General features: G+C 44.6%; 1 protein-coding gene across 1 annotated transcript in view; it reads right to left on the reverse strand.

Moving 5' to 3' along the window:
- nat10 (N-acetyltransferase 10) overlaps positions 1–20,617 on the reverse strand; it is a 209,339-nt gene that overhangs the window by 96,045 nt on the left and 92,677 nt on the right. The window contains exons 7-12 of the mRNA XM_078221061.1: positions 8,404–8,518; positions 7,181–7,288; positions 6,166–6,299; positions 2,081–2,174; positions 1,709–1,807; positions 1,445–1,581 (exon numbers count right to left, since the gene is read on the reverse strand). Of these exons, the coding sequence (XP_078077187.1) occupies positions 1,445–1,581; positions 1,709–1,807; positions 2,081–2,174; positions 6,166–6,299; positions 7,181–7,288; positions 8,404–8,518 (687 nt within the window). The remainder of the gene's footprint in view (positions 1–1,444; positions 1,582–1,708; positions 1,808–2,080; positions 2,175–6,165; positions 6,300–7,180; positions 7,289–8,403; positions 8,519–20,617) is intronic.

The following is a 20,617-nucleotide window of genomic DNA, read 5'->3' on the forward strand; positions in this document are numbered from 1 at the left end:
CAATTTGTCCATGCCGCCTCCTTTTGTAACCCCTAAGCTAGTCCCAATTGCCCATGTTTGGCCCATATCCCTCTGTACCCATGTTACCCATTAACTGTCTAAGTGCTTTTTAAAAGACAAAATTGTACCCGCTCTTATTGCTAGCCATTGGTGTGTTTTGAAGGGTTTTCAGGTTGACACTCAACCTGTTTTTGGCCATGTTATGAACGCACCTTCCTTGGCCATTAAATCCTATGGTGGGACTCAAACTTAGAACTTTTGGCTCAGAGGTGGGATGCTACCTACTGCACCACAAGACCACCACCAACCTTTTTGAGTACTACCTCTTTATTAATATTAACATCTTTTAGTTCCTCAGTTTCACAAGTCCCTTCGTTCCTTAATATTTCTGGGAGATTATCTGTATCTTGCTCCATGAAGAATGACACAAAGTAATTTTTAGTTTCTCCACCATTTCCCTCGTCCCATTATAACTTCTTCTGACAGGACGCACTTGGGCAATTTTCCACATTGCTGGGCAGATGTCAGCGTTCCAGCTGTACTGGAACAGCTTGGCTTGGAGTGCCGCAAGTTCTGGAGCACAAGTCTTCAATACTATTGCTAGAATATTTTTAGGACCCATTGCCTTCGCAGTATCCAATGCCTTCAGTGACACAGATCTGTGTGAGGTCTATCCCATTCAGCATGGTGGTAGTGTCACACAACGTGATAATTTCAACTTGAAGGCAAGACTTTGTTTCCACAAGAACTGCATGGTGGTCACCCCTAACAATACTGTCATTGTCAGATGCATCTACAACAGGTAGATTGGTGAGAATGAGATCAGTTAGGGTTTCCCCTCTTGTTGGTTCCTTTGCCACCTGCCACAAATCTAGTCTAGAAACTATGTCCTTTATACCCCAAAGGAGTATGGCCATGGGCCAGCTATGTCTTTTAGGATTTGGCCACATAAAGGGCCAACCTTGCCACCACCACTGACAAAATGCCATAGCAACAAGCAGACACCACCCCTTCCCGTGTCTTCCTCGCCATTTTACAACACCAATCCCACTCTCACATACACAGCTCCAACCCATTCTTAGTGATAAAATCCAATATTTCATCTTTGAGATGTGAGAAATGTCTGATATATAATAGCTTGTGAGCAAGTGAAATGGTGAGGAGAGTTAAAAAACAAAATGGGAGATCTGTGATCGGCTGGAGGGGAGAGGTGAAATGACAAAGGTGGCATACTGCAAAGGCAAAGGGAGTGGGAACGGAACAAGGACAGAAAAGGAAAAAATGAAATGAGAGAGACAAGAAACAAACCACAAGTTGCAGCAGAAATTACAAAATAAAATGGTTGAACTCAGTTTGGAGCCCGCAGTCAGTAAAGCAGTTGAATTGTGAGTGGTTCTGCTAGCTTTCATTGAGCTTCGCCTCAGATTATGATCCAATCACATACCCATTGATAGTGGAGGCCATGAAAACAAGGTAGGGACCCAGCAATTTCTTCACCAATGGGAGTGGGATGGCAGCTGCTTCATCAATGACCATCAGCTCAGCCTGACCCAGTTTAACGGCGTCTGCAGGGTGGATGAACTGACAAAGGAAAGTAGAAATGCTGCAATTACCCAATTTTACTCTGTAACAGTGCTATTCACAAAGTGAACTGCATCAATGCACATTGCTTTCTTTTTCACAATGAAATCAGGAAGCAGCATTTTACCTGGATGGTCTGTCTGTGTTCCTTATAGATATTAACTCGAACTACAGCTTTGTTGAACTCTGGATTTAAGGACTGAACTATTTCATAGTCCAAATGTTCCTGAAAAAAAAGAAAAAGTGACAAGTCTTCATGGAGACCAAATGAAAAGTTAATTTTCTTTTTACAAACCTAGGAAGTGGTTGGTCAGTTATTACAACTCCAATGAACCAATCAAACGCACAAATCCTGGAAAAGATACTACTGGATGGATACATGTCACATATTCAAAACTTCATCCAATGATACATATACAAGTTTTATATCCTACATAACTATTTTTGCCTATTTAAGGTAAAAAAGCGGTTCATCGTTCAGGTAGATTCGTTCTCTTACCTGATATTGTAAGGCATCAAAGCCTTTAAAAACAAATTCAAATAGGGTGTGTAAGTTGTCTGGACTTGGTGAGGTGACGAAGATATTGGAATACCTGAAGGAAAATGTTACATCATTGTAATTAATGTCAAATATCTATTGGATATGAAAACTGTTAACCTAAAATGCTAAACATCAGTGTGCTAAAAATTACACAATCAATTTAAAATTGTCAGTCAAGTTTGCAGTGTGGTACATTTACTACATTTGGAAGCGCAGTGACATAGTGGTATTGTTGCTGGACTACCAATCCAGAGATCGAGGATAATGCTCTGAGGATCTGGGTTCAGATCCCACCAGGGCAGATAGTGGAATTTAAATTCAATTAAAAAATTTGGAATTAAAAGTCTTATGATGACCACAAAATCATTATTGATTGTTGTAAAAACCTTGTTCACAAATGTCCTCTAGGGAAGGAAATCTGCCGGCTTTACCTGGTCTGACCTACGTGTGACTCCAGATGCACAGCAATGTGGTTGACTCTCAAATGCCCTCTGAGCTGACCTAGCAAGCCATTCAATCAAGGGCAATGAGGGACGGGCAACAAATGCTGGCCTTGCCAGCGACGTCTACATTCCATGAGTGAACAAAAATAATAGAGGATCCTGTTCTTTGCAGACAGAAATATGTACACGCATTGTGCTGCTGTTTCAGCTACACCAAGTGATAGCCATTCGCTGGTTCATTCCCCAGGGCAATGCCTTCACCAGTCAGAGTCAAGCTGCCCAGTTTAAAATTTTCAAACAATTCTCGGCAATTAACTGTCATTCACCATTAACTGGTGCATTCTCCATGGCAACTCCTCTACCAGAGTCCACTTGCCAACCAATCAGCACTCTGTTCCCAAACAATATAAATTGTTTCCCCTGACATTGGTATTCTTGTGATTGTCCTGATGAGTGGAAGAGCTTTAATCTTGTGTGCTCAAGTTGTGTTTTCTTTTTGTTAATAAATCTTTTAATTTTTAAAATCTCAAAACTGTTTTGCTCCTGGGGTCAGTATTTTTCTTTACAAAAAAGGGTTATGATCAGTAAGACTAGTTTCCCTCTGGGGCTTGGTTTAATCAACAAATAACTGCTGTTGTCATAACTCAAATAGCTACTTATTTCTTTTTGGAATTCTTGTAGAGAATAGATTCTTGTCGTGCTGTTATCTATAACACCAAATATTTTCTACAAAATATGGCTTTAATAAAACCTGACTTTAGTTCGGAGACAAATCTTTCTGCACAACTGTCAGCAGCAACTCAATGCAATTCCACAATTTTAGCACCAGAAAGAGAAATATAGCAGGCCCGTCTGTCAATAAAAATTCACCTTCTGGTCATTCAAAAGGTGTTTTGATAAACTCCCACATAATAGAGATTTATTATAAAACTGAAGCCCATAGGATTAAAGAGACACAAGCAGTAAGGATACAAACTTAGCTAATGCAGAGAGCATTGGTGAATGGTTGTTTTTCAGATTGCAGAACTGTGTGCAAGCAGGTTCCTGGGTCAACGGTTGGATTACTGTTTACTGATATATTTTGAGATATTAGATCTGTTGTAAAGATGGTAATGCCACTAGACTAGTAATCCAGAAGGTTAGGCTAAGTCTCTGAGGACACTGGTTCAAATCCCACCATAGCAATTGGTGGAATTTAAATTCAATGAATAAAAATCTGGAGTTGAAAGCAAGTCTCAGCAATGGTGACCATGAAACTATCACCGGTTGTTGTAAGAGCTTCACTAGTGTCCTTTAGGAAAGGAAATTTGATGTCCTTATCTAGTCTGACATACATGTGATTTCAGACCCACAGCAATATGGTTACTCTTAATCAAAGAACAAAGAAAATTACAACACAGGAACAGGCCCTTCAGGCCTCCAGGCCTGCACCAACCATGCTGCCCGACTGAACTAAAACCCCCTACCCTTCCGGGGACCATATCCCTCCATGTCCATCCTATTTATGTATTTGTCAAGACGCCCCTTAAAAGTCACTACCGTATCTGCTTCCACTACCTCCCCCGGCAGCGAGTTCCAGGCACCCACCACCCTCTGGGTAAAAAACTTGCCTCATACATCTCCTTTAAATCTTGCCCCTCACACCGTAAACCTATGCCCCCTAGTAATTAACTCTTCCACCCTGGGGAAAAAGCTTCTGACTATCCACTCTGTCCATGCCCCTCATAATCTTGTAGACTTCTATCAGGTCACCTCTCAATCTCCGTCGTTCCAGTGAGAACAAACCAAGTTTCTCCAACATCTCCTCATAGCTAATGGCCTCCATACCAGGCAACATCCTGGTACATCTTTTCTGTACCCTCTCCAAAGCTTCCACATCCTTCTGGTAGTGTGGCGACCAGAATTGAACACTATATTCCAAGTGCGGCCTAACTAAGGTTCTATAAAGCTGCAACATGACTTGCCAATTTTTAAACTCAATGCCCCGGCCGATTAAGGCAAGCATGCCGTATGCCTTCTTAACTACCTTCTCCACCTGCGTTGTCACTTTCAGTGACCTGTGTACCTGTACACCCAGATCCCTCTGCCTATCATTATTCTTAAGGGTTCTGCCATTTACTGTATATTCCCTATCTGTATCAGACCTTCCAAAATGCATTACTTCACATTTGTCCGGATTAAACTCCATCTGCCATCTTTCCGCACAAGTCTCCAACTGATCTATATTCTACTGTATCCTCTGATGGTCCTCATCGCTATCCGCAAATCCACCAACCTTTGTGTGATCCGCAAACTTACTAATCAAACCAGTTACATTTTCCTCCAAATCATTTATATATTACAAACAGCAAAGGTCCCAGCACTGATCCCTGAGGAACATCACTTGTCACAGCCCTCCATTCAGAAATACACCCTTCCACTGCTACCCTCTGTCTTCTATGAGCTTAATGCTCTCTCCACTCACATTGTCTGTACCTTTAAGACTTGAAAACCTGTAAAGACTCGCATTCCAACCATTATTTTGTAAATTGAGTTTGTGTCTTTATATGCCCAGTTTGTGAACAGAACTCCCACTTACCTGACGAAGGAGCAGCGCTCCGAAAGCTAGTGGCTTTTGCTACCAAATAAACCTGTTAGACTTTAACCTGGTGTTGTGAGACTTCTTTCTATGACCGAGCCAGTTTTGTATTCACCTTGCCAGCTCACTTCTGATCCTATGCGACTTCACCTTCTGCACCAGTCTGCCATGAGGGACCTTGTCACCCTCTGAAATGGCTGAGCAAGACATTCAGTTTACAGGCAATTAGGGATGGACAACAAATTTTGACCTTGCCAATGACCATATCCCATGAAGTAAAAAAAATTAACCTATTTAACACAGTGGGAGTGCCACAAAACACGACACTGCACATCTTCAGTGTGAAGACAGGACTTTATTTTCTCAAGGACTGTGCAGTGGCCAATATTGTCATGCATAGATTGCGACAGGTAGATTGGTGAAGACAAGATCTAGTAGGTTTCTCTCTCGTTGGTTCCCTTGCCCCTGTACATTCTGCAGGCCCAGTTGGCAGCTATGTTCTTCAGCTGTGGAACTGGGTCATTAAGTATGTTGAAGGCTGAGATAAACAGATTTTTAATCAGTAAGGAAATCAAGGTTTATAGGGATAAGGCAGGAAAGTGGAGTTGAAGATTATATCAAATCAGTCATGAACTCATTGAGTGGTGGAGCAAGCTCAATGGGCCAAAAGGCTCCTTCTGCTCCTACGCCTTATTTAATTTGGATTGGGGATTAGGCTGGCTAACTCGTTTTTTGGCTGGTGCAGACACAATGGACCAAGTGGCCTCTTTCTGTACCATTAACATTGCCTTATTCTAAGCTTTCCATAACAGGATCTGAGCAATGATGGTGGCAGACAAGAGGGCAGTCTGTGATCGTGTGGAAAACAGGAAAGGTGAAAAGCAAGTTTTGATGATGCAAAGACAAAGACAGAGGTGATGGAATAAATCAAGAAACAAAACATTGGAAGTAATTGGTTAAAGAACCAGAGACAGCCTCAGGAAAACGTCACAGCAACACAGAGCTGCAAATTCAAGACCTACCCAAATGCCACAGCTCCTGCAATGGCCAGTCCCAATGCAGCAGATTTACCACGGCCTCTGGCTGCAGTTAAGGCGACTGTGCTTCGTAGTGTTTTCTCCGAAATAGCTTCAATGAATGTCAGTACGGCTTTAGCCTAATAGGAAGAAACCATTTCATTGGCTTGCTCATCAACAAAAGTTAACAATCGTAACAGAGACTTGTGCACCTGTCCCTTGGCTGCCTGTAGTTACACTGCAGCTATCAAAACAAAAGGTATTTCTAGCAATTTCAGTAATTTAAAATAACTTGACCTAGTACAAGGCAAGTGGACAAGGGAGAAGTAGCCACAATGAAACTATCAAGTAAAGCAGCACAGATTATTAAAGGGCAATTTGAAAGACAGTTTGTAGACCCTCTTAGTCAGAGGCTGGTTGGAAGTATAGGAGTGTAACTAAATGTTCAAAGTTAAATTGAGCAGCTGTATAATTTCTTAGGAAAACGCCATCCATTGCATGCTTTCACATCAAATAACTGTTTAAGCAAAGAATAGAAAAACGCCGTAGAAAAATAAATCCAAGTATTAAATAAATACTTACCAAATATTTGCAATTAACTGTGATTGATGCTTTATACTATCTTAACAAGACATAATGAAAACATTGTCCTGGTGTAAATCAGCATGAATTTTATAACAATCAGGAATGTAAAAGACTCCCTGCATTGTTTACAAGCTCCATGGTGCATTGAAACCTTTTGAACAGAAACGCTGTGTCACTTTGATACTAACTCACTTTGTATTGATGCTCACAATATTAGCTTTTAGTTTAACATACAGGTTGATTAATTTTTCAACATTTCACTTGGAGCAGAGAAAAGCAATATGCTCACCAGATTCTACATTCACACGCGAAACATTCCTACTGGATATAAAACCAGGTTTCAAAAATGTATCAAACAAGAACAAAGAATGAGTTTACAGCAAACAGGCACACTCCACCTTCCTATAGCCCAGGCCTATCAGCTCCTATTTCTTACCTGATCAAGTGTCTTGCAGCCGTCAACAAGGACTCCCACTGGCTGTGTATCACGGAGTGATTCCTTCAGTTCTTTAAGTTCAACCTCTCGAGGCATTAGACTGTCCTCCTTAAAGATTAAGTGAATACGTTGGCAGGTTTGATTGCTAATTAAAGGCTTTAATTAAAAGATTTAGTTACAATTCTACACATAAATCAACTGAAGAACTTCATGATAAACTTCCCCACATGAATTCTTCCAGTGGAATCAGAGCTTTTATAGGAAGTGGAGTTTTATGCCAAACTGCATTACAAGAGAAATCAATGTGTCAACATTAGGAAACACAAGGTACAAGGAAGGGAGTGAAGGGTCCAGAAATTGATGGGATGAGATCTTAGGGTTTTGAAATGCTGGGGATGGAGGCTGAAGAAATAATGGGACAAGCCTCAGGATCGCAGGGAGAGCAATCCAGAATTTCTGGGATTGGGAAGAAGTAGAAATGTGATGGAGAAATTTGTCAACACAAAAAGGAGATCCTAGATCTCCGAACGGTTCAGAGAAGACATTGGATTATTAATAGATACATGAGTCTTGTGAGTATTGTGAGCAGTTTTGGGCTCCATATGTAAGGAAGGATGTGCTGGCCTTGGAAAGGGTCCAGAGAAGGTTCACAAGAATGATCCCTGGAATGAATAGCTTTTCGTATGAGGAACGGTTGAGGATTCCGGGTCTGTACTTGTTGGAGTTTAGAAGGATGAGGGGGACCTTATTGAAACTTGCAGGATACTGCGAGGCCTGGATAGAGTGGATGTGGAGAGGATCTTTCCACTATTCGGAAAAACTAGAACCAGAGGGCACAACCTCAGGCTAAAGGGACGATCCTTTAAAACAGAGATGAGGAGGAATTTCTTCAGCCAGAGAGTGGTGAATCTGTGGAACTCTTTGCCGCAGAAGGTTGTGGAGGCCGGGTCATTGAGTGTCTTTAAGACAGAGAGGGGATGAGAGCAGACTTGATGGACCAAGTGGCCTGGGGGGGGGGGGGATATTAAGCTTTCACTTCATATTCAAAAAATCATAAGCACCTTTCTTCCTCTCAGTTATGATGTCAAGTCTATAGTAACACTGGAAATCTTAGATTATTTCATTACAAGGTGTTTTATTAACCGCAGATTAACATTGAAGTGCTGTACTTAACAAAAACCAGTAAAACCCTAACTCACGGTGCTATGATCTCCAGAACTCACCATAGATTTTGGTGGGACAGGTTTGATGTTGGAAATGTGGCTGGAAAGTGGCAGAATGTCCAGCTGATCATTGATCACAATGCAATTCTCAAAGGATGCCAGAGAAAGTATGAATCTGTCAAAACAGAACAAATTAAACCAATTGCTAATAATAAACCAGCTCTCAAGAGACAATTATTTACATTATGAAACCAGCAAACCTTTATTTAAATATCTTTACGGGATGTGGGCTGTGCAGACTTGGCCAGTATTTGTTGCCCAATCCTAGTTGCCCTTCAGGAGATGGTGGGGAACTGCTTTTTTGAACTGCTGCAGGTATAGGTACACCCACAATGCTGTTAGGGAGGAATTTCCAGGATTTTGACTCAGCAACAGTGAAGGAACGGTGATATTTCCAAATCAGGATGGTGAGTGACTTGGTGGACAACCTCCAGGTGGTGGTGTTCCCAGGTATCTGCTCTTGTCCTTCTTGATGGTCGTGGTTTGGATGGCGCTGCCTGAAGAACTTGGTGAGTTGCTGCAGTGCCACTGTGCATTGGTGGTGGAGGGATTGAATGTTGTGGAAGGGGTAGCAATCAAACAGGCTGCTTTGTTTGGATGATGTTGAGCTTCTTGAGTGTTGTTGGGAGCTGCACTTTCTAGGCAAGTGGGGAGTATTCATCACTCCTGACTTGTGCCTGTACATGGTAGACAAGCTTTGGGGAGTCAGGAGATGAGTTACTCGCCTCAGGTTTCCTAGCCTTTGACTGGCTCTGGTAGCCACAGTATTTACATGGCTAGTTCAGCTTTTCTGGTCAATAGCAACCTCCAGGATGTTGATCGTGGGGAATTCACTGATGGTAATGCCATTGAATTCCAAGGCTGATGTGATGGTTAGATCCTCTCCTGCTAGAGGTGGATATTGCCTGGCACTTGTTTTTTTAAATTCATTTGCAGCACATGGGCATCGCTGGCTGGCCAGCATTTATTGCCCATTCCTAGTTGTCCTTGGAGGGCTGTTGAGAGTCAACCACATTGCTGTGGCTCTGGAGTCATATGTAGGCCAGACCAGGTAAGGACGGCTGATTTCCTTCCCTAAAGGACATTAGTTAACCAGATGGGTTTTTCCGACAATCAACAATGGTTTCATGGTCTTCAGTAGATTCTTAATTCCAGATACTTTTATTGAATTCAAATTCCACCATCTGCCGTGGTGGGATTTGAACCCAGGTCTCCAGAATATTAGCTGAGTTTCTGGGGTAATAGTCTAGCGATAATACCACTAAGCCATCACCTCTCTCTTGCGTGGCGTGAATGTTACTTGCCACTTGTCACCCCAAACCTGGATACTGTCCAGGTTTTGCTCCATTTGGACATGGACTGCTTCAGTTCTGATTTGATTTGATTTATTGTCACATGTATTAGCATACAGTGAAAAGTACTGTTTCTTGTGTGCTATACAGACAAAGCACACCATTCATCTAGAAGGAAACGAGAGAGTATTACAGTCATAGCTAGGGTGTGGAGAAAGATCAGCTTAGTGTGAGGTAGGTCCATTCAAAAGCCTGATGGCAGCAGGGAAGAAGCTGTTTTTGAGTCGGTTCGTACGTGACCTCAGACTTTTGCATCTTTTTCCTGGTTTCTCGCGAACATCTTCATTTTTGATACACCTGGAAAGTCATTATGCAGTTGTTGAAGGATAGGCCTTTAAGCGGACGTGGGATAACTACGCAGGCTCCACACAGGATAATGCCGTCTTCTATGCTTAGTACTGGGTAATTTGTCGAATACGGCTTCATGTCTTGTCCTGGATATTCCTGCATTCCTCCATTTAATATCACGTGGCTTAATTTTGCCAATGTGGATCATTCCGAGTCCAAGTCTTTTTTTGTTTTGCTAAAATTGGTAAAGTGCTCATAAAATTAAAGTCATCACCATCTCATCCATAAGGATATTCGTCCTCGTGTTAAGGAAGTCAAATGGAATGTTGGTGTTTATGGAAAGAGGGTAATAAACTTGGGAATGTTTATAGCAGCTGTACAGGGACTTGCTGAGACCACATCTGTTCTGGTTGCAGTTCTGGTTTCCTTATTTGAAAGAAAATTGCTTTAGAAGCAGATCAGAGAAGGCTCACGTAACTCAGTCCTGAGATGAAGAGGCTGCCTTACGAAGAAAGGTTGAACAGGTGAAGCCTGTTTAAAAGAATGAGAGGTGATAGAAACATAGAAAAACTACAGCACAAAACAGGCCCTCCGGCCCCACAAGTTGTGCCGAACATATCCCTACCTTTTAGGCCTACCTACAACCCTCCATCCTATTAAGTCCATTGTACTCATCCAGGAGTCTCTTAAAAGACCCTATTGAGTTTGCCTCCACCACCACTGACAGCAGCCGATTCCATTCGCCCACCACCCACTGTGTGACTAACATTTCCCCTGTACCTACCCCCCAGCACCTTAAACCTGTATCCTCTCGGAGCAGCCATTTCCACCCTGAGAAAAAGCCTCTGAGAGTCCACCCGATCTATGCCTCTCAACATCTTATATACCTCTATTAGGTCTCCTCTCATCCTACATCTCTCCAAGGAGAAAAGACTGAGCTCCCTCAGCCTATCCTCATAAGGCATGCCACTCAATCCAGGCAACATCCTTGTAAATCGCCTCTGCACCCTTTCAATCTTTTCCACATCCTTCCTGTAATGAAGCGACCAGAACTGAGCACAGTACTCCAAGTGGGGTCTGACGAGGGTCTTATATAGCTGCATCATTATCCTAAACTCAATCCCTCGATTGATAAAGGTCAGCACACCGTACGCCTTCTTAACCACCTCCTCCACCTGCGGGGCCGATTTTAGAGTCCTATGGACCCAGACCCCAAGGTCCTTCTGATCCTCTACCATACTAAGACTCTTTCCCTTTATATTGTACTCCTTCATCCCATTTGACCTGCCAAAATGGACCACTACACATTTATCTGGGATGAAGTCCATCTGCCACTTCTCCGCCCAGTCTTGCTACCTATCTATGTCCCTCTGTAACTTCTGACATCCCTCCAGACTTTCCACAACCCCACCAACCTTCGTGTCGTCGGCAAACTTACCAACCCATCCCTCCACTTCCTCATCCAGGTCATTTATGAAAATGCCAAACAGCAAGGGTCCCATAACAGATCCCTGGGGCACACCACTGGTGACCGACTTCCATTTAGAAAAAGACCCATCTATACCCACTCTCTGCCTCCTTTGGGCAAGCCAGTTCTGGATCCACAGGGCAGCAGCCCCTTGGATCCCATGCCCTCTCACTTTTTCGAGAAGCCTCGCATGGGGGACCTTATCGAACGCCTTGCTAAAATCCATATAAAACACATCTACCGCTTTCCCTTCGTCAATGTGTTTAGTCACATTTTCGAAGAACTCCACCAGGCTCGTAAGGCACGAACTGCCTTTGACAAAGCCATGCTGAGTATTCTTGAGCATACTAAACCTCTCTAAATGCTCATAAATCTTGTCCCTCAGGATCTTCTCCATCAGCTTACCAACCACTGAGGTTAGACTCACCGGTCAGTAATTTCCTGGCTATCCCTATTCCCCTTCTTAAAAATAGGAACCACATCCGCAATCCTCCGGCACCTCTCCCGTCTCCATCGACGACGCAAAGATCATCGCCAGAGGCTCTGCAATCTCTTCCCTCGTCTCCCACAGTAACCTGGGGTACATCCCATCCGGACCCGGCGACTTATCTATCTTGATGCCATTCAAAGATTCCAGCACAACCTCTTTGTTAAAGTCCACATACTCAATCTTTTCAGTCCACCGCAAGCCCGCAGTACATCCACCCAGGTCCTTCTCCTCTGTGAAAACCGAGGCAAAATACTCATTAAGCACCTCTGCCATTTCTACTGGTTCCGTACAGATTTTCCCACCTTCACCTTTTATAGGCCCTATTCCTTCACGTCTCATCCTTTTACTCTTCACATATTTATAGAATGCCTTAGGGTTTTCCTTAATTCTACTTGCCAAGGCCTTCTCGTGACCCCTTCTGGCTCTCCTAATTTCCTTTAGTCCCTTCCTCCAAGCCGTATACTCATCTAGATCCCTATCTTCGCCAAGCTCTCTGAACCTTTTGTACGCTTTCCTTTTCTCCTTATGTTCTTATTGAACATAAGAACATAAGAAATAGGAGCAGGAGTAGGCCATCTAGCCCCTCGAGCCTGTCCCGCCATTCAATAATATCATGGCTGATCTGATAGGGGTTTAGTTCCACTTACCCGCCTGCTCACCATAACCCTCAATTCCTTTTTGATCAGAAATCCATCTACCTGTGACTTAAACATATTTAACGAGGTAGCCTCCACTGCTTCAATGGGCAGAGAATTCCAGAGATTCACTACCCCGAGAGAAGAAGTTCCTCCTCAACTCTGTCCCAAACTGACTCCCCCTTATTTTGAGGCCGTGTCCTCTAGTTCTTGTTTCCTTTCTAAGTGGAAAGAATCTCTCTGCCTCTACCCTGTCTAGCCCCTTCATTATCTTATATGTCTCTATAAGATCTTCCCTCAGCCTTCTAAACTCCAATGAGTACAGGCCCAATCTACTCAATCTCTCCTCATAAGCTAACCCCCTCATCTCCGGTATCAACCTGGTGAACCTTCTTTGTACTCCCTCCAAGGCCAATACATCCTTCCGCAAATAAGGGGACCGAAATTGCGCACAGTACTCTAGTTGCGGCCTCACCAGTACCTTGTACAATTGCAGCAACACCTCCCTGCTTTTATACTCCATCCCCTTTGCGATAAAGGCCAACATTCCATTTGCCTTCTTGATCACCTGCTGCACCTGCAAACTGAGTTTATGCGATTCATGCACAAGGACCCCCAGGTCCCTCTGCACAGTAGCATGTTGTAATTTGTCACCATTTAAATAATAGTCCATTGGATTATTGGATCACGTATTGACTACAGTTCAGCCTTCAACACTATTATTCCCACGAAACTCATCTCCAAACTCTGTGGCCTGGGCCTCAGCACTTCCCTCTGTAACTGGATCCTGAACTTCCTAACTCTCAGACCACAATCAGTAAGGATGGGCAACAACACCTCCTCCACGATCATCCTCAACACCGGTGCCCCACAAGGCTGTGTTCTCAGCCCCCTACTCTACTCCTTATACACCTATGACTGCATGGCCAAATTCCCCTCCAATTTGATTTTCAAGTTTGCTGACGACACCACCGTAGTGGGTCGGATCTCAAACAAAGACGAGACAGAGTACAGGGATGAGATAGAGAATCTGGTGAACTGGTGCAGCACCAATAATCTCTCCCTCAATGTCAACAAAACGAAGGAGATTGTCATCGACTTTAGGAAGCGTAAAGGAGAACATGCCCCTGTCTACATCAACGGGGACGAAGTAGAAAGGGTCGAGAGTTTCAAGTTTTTAGGTGTCCAGATCACCAACAACCTGTCCTAATCCCCCCATGCCGACACTATAATTAAGAAAGCCCACCAACTCCTCTACTTTCTCAGAAGACTAAGGAAATTTGGCATGTCAGCTACAATTCTCACCAACTTTTACGGATGCACCATAGAAAGCATTCTTTCTGGTTGTATCACAGCTTGGTATGGCTCCTGCTCTACCCAAGACCACAAGGAACTACAAAAGGTTGTGATTGTAGCCCAATCCATCATGCAAACCAACCTCCCATCCATTGGCTCTGTCTACACTTCCCGCTGCCTCAGCAAAGCAGCCAGCATAACTAAGGACCCCATGCACCCCGGACATTCTCTTTTCCACCTTTTTCCTTCGGGAAAAAGATACAAAAGTCTGAGGTCACGTACCAACCGACTCAAGAATAGCTTCTTCCCTGCTGCTGTCAGACTTTTGAATGGACTTACCTTGCATTAAGTTGATTGTTCTCTACAGCCTAGCTATGACTGTAACACTACATTCTGCACCCTCTTGTTTCCTTCCCTATGAACGGTATGCTTTGTCTGTATAGCGCGCAAGAAACAATACTTTTCACTGTATATTAATACATGTGACTATAATAAATCAAATCAAAAGAAGATGTTGAGGGGACTGGATAGGGTGGACACCAGGAGAATGTTTCCTCTTTTGGGGGGGAACTAAAACTCTGGGATATAATTTAAGAAAAAGGGGTCGTCTCCCTTTCAAGACAGAAATAAGGAGAATTGTTTTCTCTTGGAGAATCATCAGAATGTGGAATTCTCTTCCAAGGAGGCAGTGAAGGCTGGGTCTTTATATTTATTTAATATTAAGTTAGACAAGGTTTTGCTACTGTAGGAAACTTAGTTTTTTGTTTATAACATCAGTTATATTCTAACTTGCGGGGGTGTGACTAGTGGATCTCGTGGGATAAAGGGGGAGGTGGCTAGATGGGTGGAGAACTGGATTGGTCACAGAAGACAGAGGGTGGTAGTGGAAGGGTCTTTTTCCGGCTGGAGGCCTGTGACTAGTGGTGTTCCGCAGGGCTCTGTATTGGGACCTCTGCTGTTTGTGATTTATATAAACGACCTGGAAGAAGGTGTAACTGGGGTGATCAGTAAGTTTGCAGACGACACAAAATTGGCAGGACTTGCAGATAGTGAGGAGCATTGTCAGAAGCTACAGAAGGATATAGATAGGCTGGAAATTTGGGCAAAGAAATGGCAGATGGAGTTCAATCCTGATAAATGCGAAGTGATGCATTTTGGTAGAAATAATGTAGGGAGGAGCTATACGATAAATGGCAGAACCATAAAGGGTGTAGATACGCAGAGGGACCTGGGTGTGCAAGTCCACAGGTCCTTGAAGGTGACGTCACAGGTGGAGAAGGTGGTGAAGGCATATGGCATGCTTGCCTTTATAGGACGGGGCATAGAGTATAAAAGTTGGGGTCTGATGTTGCAGATGTATAGAACGTTGGTTCGGCCACATTTGGAATACTGCGTCCAGTTCTGGTCGCCACACTACCAGAAGGACGTGGAGGCTTTGGAGAGAGTACAGAGGAGGTTTACCAGGATGTTGCCTGGTATGGAGGGGCTTAGTTATGAGGAGAGATTGGGTAAACTGGGGTTGTTCTCCCTGGAAAGACGGAGGATGAGGGGAGACTTAATAGAGGTGTATAAAATTATGAAAGGCATAGATAGGGTGAACGGTGGGAAGCTTTTCCCCAGGTCGGTGGTGACGTTCACAAGGGGTCATAGGTTCAAGGTGAAGGGGGGGGAGGTTTAACACAGATATCAGAAGGACATATTTTACACAGAGGGTGGTGGGGGCCTAGAATGCGCTGCCAGGCAAGGTGGTGGAGGCGGACACACTGGGAACGTTTAAGACTTATCTAGACAGCCATATGAAAGGAGTGGGAATGGAGGGATGCAAAAGAATGGTCTAGTTTGGGCCAGGGAGCGGCACGGGCTTGGAGGGCCGAAGGGCCTGTTCCTGTGCTGTATTGTTCTTTGTTCTTTGTAATTAAAGTTAGAGACAGAAAGACTGCAAAGGTCAAACATCAATAAGAAGGGTGTGAAGGCAAGTGTTGGATAGGGCGATGGACAGAGGGAAACAAGAGAACGTGAAAACAGTTTACATCAGGTAAAGAAAAGAAGTCATTTGTAGTTGGCTGTTGCATTACAAAAGGGAACATATCCAATTGGAAGATGATAAGTAGATGAGGTCAAATAGTATAGTTTTACTTGAAACATATAGCAGCCATGAAGTTAAAAAAGGAGTTGATCAATTGTGGAACAAGGGAACGTCTAAAGTTGTTGCACAGGAGCAGGCTGAGGGTAAGAGAGTTTGTTTCTGCACTTGATTTATTTATTTTTCAGTGATTATTGTGTTTAAAATCGGAGGTTTTTTCCGAAACCGGAAGTAGGCCCAGGAGAGGCCTGGGAAGGTTTTTGGTGGGTTTAAAAGCAGGCCGCACTTTTGAGCGGGCAGCGGAGTAAGCAGGGAGCAGAGTGAGAGCTGTAAGGGCTTTGGCTCTAAGGGCTTAGGCAGAAAGGGTGAGGCGGGGTAAGTTTAATTCGTTTTGTTGTCTCTTCAATTGCAAATCTTAAGTTCAGTCCGTGTGGATTCCGAGGAAAAGGGGGGGAAAATAGCTCATTGTTCCATTGGAGCAACTCTATCTGCTAGTGGTATTGGCAAGGTATCTAGAGGGGATGAGTGTGAAGGCAGTGCAATGTTCCTCTTGCAGTATGTTTGAGGTGAGGGACACCGTCAGTGTCCCTACTGATTACACCTGTGGGAAGTGCACCCATCTGCAGCTCCTCCAAAACCGTGTTAGGGAACTGGAGCTGGAGTTGGATGAACTTAGGATCATTAGGGAGGCAGAAGTGGCCATAGACAGAAGCTTCATGGATATAGTTACTCCAGGAAAGGAAAATAGATGGGGGACAGTGAGAGGGGCTGGGAGGAAGCAGTCAGTGCAGGGATTGCCTGTGGTCATTCCCCTTGGCAACAAGTATTACGCTTTGGATGCAGTTGAGGGGGACGACATACCAGTGGTGAGCCGCAGTGAGCGGATCTCCAGCACTGAGTCCGTCCCTGTGGCTCGGGAGGGTGAGGGGGAGAGCGGGAGGGCAATAGTTATTGGGCACTCGTTAGTTAGAGAGATAGATAGGAGGTTCTGTGGCAGCAAAAGAGACTCACTGATGGTATGTTGCCTACCAGATGCCAGGGTCCGTGACGTCTCGGACGGTGTTTTCCAGATTCTTAAGGGGGAGGAGGAACAGTCAACAGTCGTGGTACACATTGGTACCAACAACATAGGTAAGAGAAGGGACGGGGATTTAAAACAGGAATTTAGGGAGCTGGGCTGGAAGCTGAGAGCCAAAACAAAACACGTGGTCATCTTTGGTACGTTGCCGGTGCCACGTGATGGGGTACATCCCATCTGGTCCCGGCGATTTATCTAACTTGATGCTTTTCAAAAGCTCCAACACATCCTCTTTCCTAATGTCCACATGCTCAATCTTCTCAGTCCACTGCAAGTCTGCACTGCAACTACCAAGATCCTTTTCCACTGTGAATACTGAAGTAAAGTATTCATTGATTACCTCTGCTATTTCTATCGGTTCTATGCAGACTTTCCCACCGTCACATTTGATAGGTCCTATTCCTTCACATCTTATCCTCTTGCTCTTAACATACTTGTAGAATGCCTTGGGGTTTTCCTTTAACATGTCTGCCAAGGCGTTCTCATGACCCCTTCTTGCTCTTCTAATTTCCCTCTTAAGTTCCTTCCTACTAGTCGTATACTTTTCTAGATTTCTAACATTACCTAGCTCCCTGAACCTTTTGTAGGCTTTTCTTTTCTTCTTGACTAAATTTGTTACAGCTTTCGTGCACCATGGTTCCTGTAACCTACCATAACTCCAGTCTCATTGGAACGTTGCTGTATAGAGCTCCAGACAGATTTTCCTTGAAAATTTGCCACATTTCCCTGAGAAAACCTCCTTCCAATTTATGCCTCTAATTTCCTGCCTAATGGCCTCATAATTGCACTCACTCCAAATAAACACTTTCCTAGCTTGACTGATCCTATCTCTCTCCAATGCTAATGTAAAGGAGATAGAGTTATGATCACTATCCCCAAAATGCTCTCCCACTGAGATCTGACACCTGCCCAGGTTCATTCCTTAATACCAAATCAAGTACAGCCTCTCCTCTTGCAGGCTTATCCACATACTGTGTCAGGAAGCCCTCCTGAACACACCTAACAAACTCCTCCCCATCTAAACCCCTTACCCGAGGGATATTCCAATCGATATTTGGGAAATTAAAATCTCCCATCACGACCACTCTGTTATTATCACATCTCTCCAGGATCTGCTTCCCAATCCTCTCCTCCACATCCCTGCTACTATTGGGCGGCCGATAGAAAACACCCAGTAAAGTTATTGACCCTTTCCTCTTGCAAACCTCCACCCACAGAGATTCCGTAGACAATCCCTCTGTGGCATCCATCTTTTCTGCAGCCGTGACACTATCCCTGATCAACAGTGCCACTCCCCCACCTCTTTTGCCTCCTTCCCTGTCCCTCCTGAAACATCTGAAACCCGGCACTTGAAGTATCCAGTCCTGTCCCGGAGATAACCAAGTCTCTGTAATGGCCACCACATCACACTTCCAAGTAGTGATCCACGCTCTAAGCTCATCCATTTTGTTCACTACACCCCTTGCGTTAAAATACACACATCTCAACCCTTCAATCTGAGCGCTCCCCTTCTCCGTCACCTGCCTATCCTCCCTCTCACACTGTCTACAAGCCCCTTTTATTTTTAAGCTAACCTCCTCTCTCCCAGTCACCTCATTTTGATTCCCACCCCCCAACTATTCTAGTTTAAACACTCCCCAGTAGCCTTAGCAAACCTTCCCGCCAGGATATTGGTCCCCCTGGGATTTAAGTGAAACCCGTCCTTTTTGTACAGGTCGCACCTGCCCCTAAATAAGTCCCAATGATCCAGGAACCTGAATCCCTGTCCCCTGCTCCAATCCCTCAGCCACGCATTTATCCTCCACCTTATTCCGTTCCTTCCTTCACTGTCTCGTGGCACAGGCAGCAATCCCGAGATTACTACCTTTGCGTTCCTTCTTCTTAACTCCCTACCTAATTTCCTATATTCTCTTTTCATAACCCCTTCCCCTTTCCTGCCTATGTCAGTGGTACCAGTATGCACCACGACCTCTGGTTCCTCTCCCTCCCACTTCAGGATTTCTTGGATACGGTCAGAAACATCCCTGATCCCGGCACCAGGGAGGCAAACCACCATCCGCGTTTCTCGACTTCCTCCACAGAAACGCCTGTCTGACCCCCTCACTGTAGAGTCCCCGATCACCACTGCCTTCCTCCTCCTTTCCTTACCCTTCTGTGCTACAAGGCCGGACTCCACGCCGGAGACACGACCACTGCTGCTTCCACCAGGTGGGCTGTCCACCCCAACAGTACTCAAACAAGAGTAGTTATTTTTAAGGGGCACAACCACTGGGGTACTCTCTACCACCTGACTTTTCCCTTTCCTGACTGTGACCCACTTGCCTGCTTCTTGTGGCCCCGGTGTGACCACCTGCCTATAACTCCTATCTATCACCTCCTCGCTTTCCCTGACCAGACGAATGTCCTCGAGCTGCGGCTCCAGTTCCCTAACTCGGTCCCTTAGGAGCCGCAGCTCGACGCACCCAGCGCAGATATGCACCCCTGGGAGGCTCGGAGACTCCACGACCTCCCACATCCAGCACCGAGAACAGCAAACTGGCTTCACATTCATAATGTCCCTTTTCCTCAGATTCCACAGGGAAAGAACTGAAGATTTAAAAGGTGAAACAACTAAAAACTAAACCTACCCTCCCTTGCATGTTTCGTCCTAAGCCCGTTGAGCCAAAGCCCTTCAGCCCTCACTCTGCTACCTGCTCACTCCGCTGCCCGCTAACTACGCTGACCGCTGGATAGTGCGGCCTGCTTTTTTTCTTTTTTTTCCCCCCAGGTCACCCTGCGGACGGCCTACTTCCACTTTTCCCTTAAACTCGTCAAAAAGAAACCCCGCGAAAAAGTAATGAAAATAAAGTTAATCCCTTACCCTTTTTACTGCAGCCATAAATCGCACCTCTCTGCCTTGCTCCGGTTGAACAATGAGAATGCTCCCCCCAGGTAAGAAGCTTTTATTTAAAAAAAATAAATGTGGAAAATATAATAAAAAATATATAATGTGGAGATGCCGGCGTTGGTTGGGGTAAACACAGTAAGAGTTTTAGCAACACCAGGTTAAAGTCCAACAGGTTTATTTGGTAGCAAATGCCATTAGCTTTCAGAGCGCTGCTCCTTCGTCAGATGGAGTAGATAGCTGTTCTCAAACAGGGCACAGAGACACAAAATCAAGTTACAGAATACTGGTTAGAATGCGAATCTTTACAGTTAATCAGGTCTTAAAGATACAGACAATGTGAGTGGAGGGAGCATTAGGCACAGGTTAAAGAAATGTGTATTGTCTCCAGACAGGGCAGCCAGTGAGATTCTGCAAGTCCAGGAGGCAAGCTGTGGGGGTTACCGATAGTGTGACATGAACCCAAGATCCCAGGTTAAGGCCGTCCTCATGTGTGCGGAACTTGGCTATCAGTTTCTGCACAGCAACTCTGCGCTGTCGTGTGTCGTGAAGGCCGCCTTGGAGAACGCCCACCTGAAGATCAGAGGCTGAATGCCCATGACCGCTGAAGTGCTCCCCAACAGGAAGAGAACAGTCTTGC

This window comes from Mustelus asterias, chromosome 9 (assembly GCF_964213995.1).
Source record: "Mustelus asterias chromosome 9, sMusAst1.hap1.1, whole genome shotgun sequence".
In the NCBI taxonomy this organism is placed as follows: Eukaryota; Metazoa; Chordata; class Chondrichthyes; order Carcharhiniformes; family Triakidae; genus Mustelus; species Mustelus asterias.